The 3,238-nt window shown below is 42.0% G+C and overlaps 1 protein-coding gene across 1 annotated transcript in view; it reads left to right on the plus strand.

Annotated features, from left to right (window-relative positions):
- LOC116692405 (kazrin-A) overlaps positions 1–3,238 on the plus strand; it is a 9,022-nt gene that overhangs the window by 3,656 nt on the left and 2,128 nt on the right. The window contains exons 2-7 of the mRNA XM_032520688.1: positions 23–225; positions 399–517; positions 1,572–1,803; positions 1,908–2,009; positions 2,704–2,870; positions 3,093–3,234. Coding sequence (XP_032376579.1) covers positions 115–225; positions 399–517; positions 1,572–1,803; positions 1,908–2,009; positions 2,704–2,870; positions 3,093–3,234 — 873 coding nt within the window. The 5' untranslated portion in view covers positions 23–114. The remainder of the gene's footprint in view (positions 1–22; positions 226–398; positions 518–1,571; positions 1,804–1,907; positions 2,010–2,703; positions 2,871–3,092; positions 3,235–3,238) is intronic.

Here is a 3,238-nt window from a genome sequence, read left to right on the forward strand (position 1 = left end):
CCTCATCCACCCACCTACCCAGACTCAGACAGCCTCTCCAGCCCCACCCGCCACAGCCTGTCAGACGGGTCCGAGGATCAGCTGGACCGCCTCCAGCAAGTAGAGCTGGCTAGGATGACGCCCATGTCTCAGTGGCGGGCAGGCACTGTGCAGGCCTGGCTGGAGGTTGTCATGGCGATGCCCATGTACATCCGCACCTGCTCAGAAAATGTCAAGAGTGGAAAGGTAGGATTAAACCACTGTCATGATGCAGGTGGTCTCACTTTGCATTTTAAATGTTACATTAATTACTGTGCACAAATGTGTAAATGACCAACCTGTCATATTTCAATCCTCCTTCGTTTGTTTAAAGGACACTTTGTTGCTTTGGTTGCAGTAAACTGTATCACATTTTGCAGGTTTTACTTGGGCTAACAGACGAAGACCTGGAACTGGGTTTAGGTGTCAGCAGTTTAATGCATCGCCGGAAACTGCGTCTGGCCATTGAGGATTACAGAGATGCTGAGAACGGTAGAGGGTGAGGAAGGGAAACAGAGTATTCTTGTAAAGACTTGTCACCTACATTATGTGGTAATGTAAGAGGGCCCTCTGATGGTGATTTATAGTAACAACATTTTTAAATTGCGGGTTGGGATCACCTTTTTTCCGTCGTAATATTGACTTTTAATAGAGAGATAAATGTTGAGACATAAAGCTCCAATAAATGCAACTGCTTCACTGTTTACAGATCAGTGATATGGAGGTCACTTAAACTGTACACTATGTGTCTGTTAGCACAGCAATAGGATGGTGATCCATCCAGAGCTTTCCCCTGCCTATATGAACAGCAATATTAACTACCTGTGAATTCACCAAAATCACAAAAAAGTATATACTGTGTGTGTATATATGTAAATATTTTCTCACTTACAATATATATGTACACCATGCAGCTGTAGTTTGGGTTTTGAGTTCTACAGCCTCTAAACATTGAAGAAATGACATTTGAAAAAAATCTAAAGCATTGTGCCTTTCCAAAATCAGTGTCCCTAATACTCTGGAGTTTGGATAGTCAAAATTCACATCATAATTTTCATAAACCCAGTTTAAAATCTTCAGTTTGTTTTGTCTGATCAAAAGTCCAAAACTAACTAGATTATAATTGTACTGTCACAAAATTTTCATCAGATGATAGTGTTGGTGAAATAACATTTCACTGGAGATGTACCTTGTATGAGTTCAAATTGAGTTATTGATTCATTGAAAACTTACCACTAAAGTCATTATAATTCGTCCTAAAAGTGACGTGAACATCTGATCAAATTTGAAACAATTCATTCTGAATCTAAATGTTATTGTGATGTTTGAGTTAAGGTCAGGGAATCCCAGTGTCAGTAGGAATAATCTTCTGAACCATAAATGTATGTACAAAATTCCATGGCAAGCCATCCATTAGCTGTTTGGAAAAGGCTGGACCAACCAATATGTAACACTGGTACATTTTCATGGCTAGATAACACGAAGACTGAGTAAGAAAATGTCTTTTTTGTGGTTTAGGTGAAAAGAGCCTTTAACAACGTGTCTGTGTGCAGGCTGTCCAAGGCTGCAGATATGGACCACCACTGGGTGGCCAAGGCCTGGTTAAGCGACGTGGGCTTGCCTCAGTACTCGCAGGCCTTTCACAACCACTTGATAGACGGGCGCCTGCTGAACTCCCTGACACGACGGGACCTTGAACGTTACCTAAACATCACCAAGAAGTTCCACCAGGTCAGCTTGTTGCTGGGCATCGAACTGCTGCACTTACTCAATTTCGACAAGGAGGTGAGTGGGATTCTTCAACATGTTCAGAGGCAGAGGACGGCAGTGAATACATTTGGATATAACAGAACAGTTTAGTAAAAGGTGTTTGTTAAAATGCTTTCCAGGCACTGCAGGCTCGCCGGATACAGTGTGAGCACCAGAACGTGGATCCGTTGGTGTGGACCTCTCATCGGGTCATGAAATGGATCAAAGATATTGACCTGAAGGTGGGGACAGAGAGAAAGAGAATGCAACTTTAAGAAATGTAAAACAGTCAGTTTACAGGTCTTACTTTTGTGCAAACGATATGTTATCCTTTTTTAAACTCACATCTTAAAACAAAACCTGAAGCTACAGTCATTGCAACAAGGCTACTATTTTGATTAAATATTAATAATCAAGAGATATTAATGTATTTGGCATTATAAGAACACTATCAGGTGATATTGTAGATGATCGAGGCTCTTGTGTTTACTCAGCGCTCCCTATCTCCACAGAGTGATAGAAGGCCTTTGTTATTGCGTTTGTAAGCTGCTAGTTCATTACAAAGCCTTTCAGATTTTTGCCTCAATGGTTATGCTGCAATAAGAATACATCCCAAGTCAACATTGTCTACTGTTCGACTGGCATGAGACAACATGTTTCCATTATGAGGCATGACCACATCCAGGGTGTTTAGAGATAAGGCTGTCTAGACTGACATCCTGTTAATATCCTCGGAGTGTGACTTTATTTTGATCAGCAAATTAATCAATGTTATTTTTCTTAGAGCATATTTAACATCATTAATGAGAGGCTGTTAATATCAGTGCTTTTTCCTTTAACCAGCAACAGGCACAGTATTAAATGAGTGAATTTTACATTTGATTTTATGAATGAAAATTATTCACTCCTAAACCGTCTTTCCACCCTCATGTCCAGGAGTTTGCTGAAAGTCTTTCAAGCAGTGGAGTTCATGGCGCTGTCATGGTTCTTGACCCAACTTTTAACACTGACGCCATGGCAACAGCACTGGGGATTCCTAGCAACAAGCACATGGTTCGCCGACACCTTGTTGAGGAGATGAAAAACCTGATTGGCCCGGCCAGGTGAGACAGATCCCACTATAGATCCACTTACTGTAGCCTCTGGTTATGTGTAACTAAATTATATAAGAGATTCCCTACCTGATACCTGAAAGGGACAATCTCTGATTATACATGCTGTATTTATCTGTAAATGTTGTTCAAAGGTGCATTCTAGTGTCTTTCAAATGCTTTGACATTTTTGGCTGTCCCCAACATTCCGCTCCTTTCCATGTTCCCTTGCAGAACAGATGCCAAGCAGGAATACGAGCATCTCAACCTGGGAACTCCACCAACCCCCCTTCGCCAGAACTCCCTGGGCCGACCGCCCAGCTCTGCCAGCCGACACACTGATGACGAAGGCTCACTGAGGAGGAGGGCTGTCAAGGTGG

This window comes from Etheostoma spectabile, chromosome 7 (genome assembly GCF_008692095.1).
Source record: "Etheostoma spectabile isolate EspeVRDwgs_2016 chromosome 7, UIUC_Espe_1.0, whole genome shotgun sequence".
NCBI lineage: Eukaryota > Metazoa > Chordata > Actinopteri > Perciformes > Percidae > Etheostoma > Etheostoma spectabile.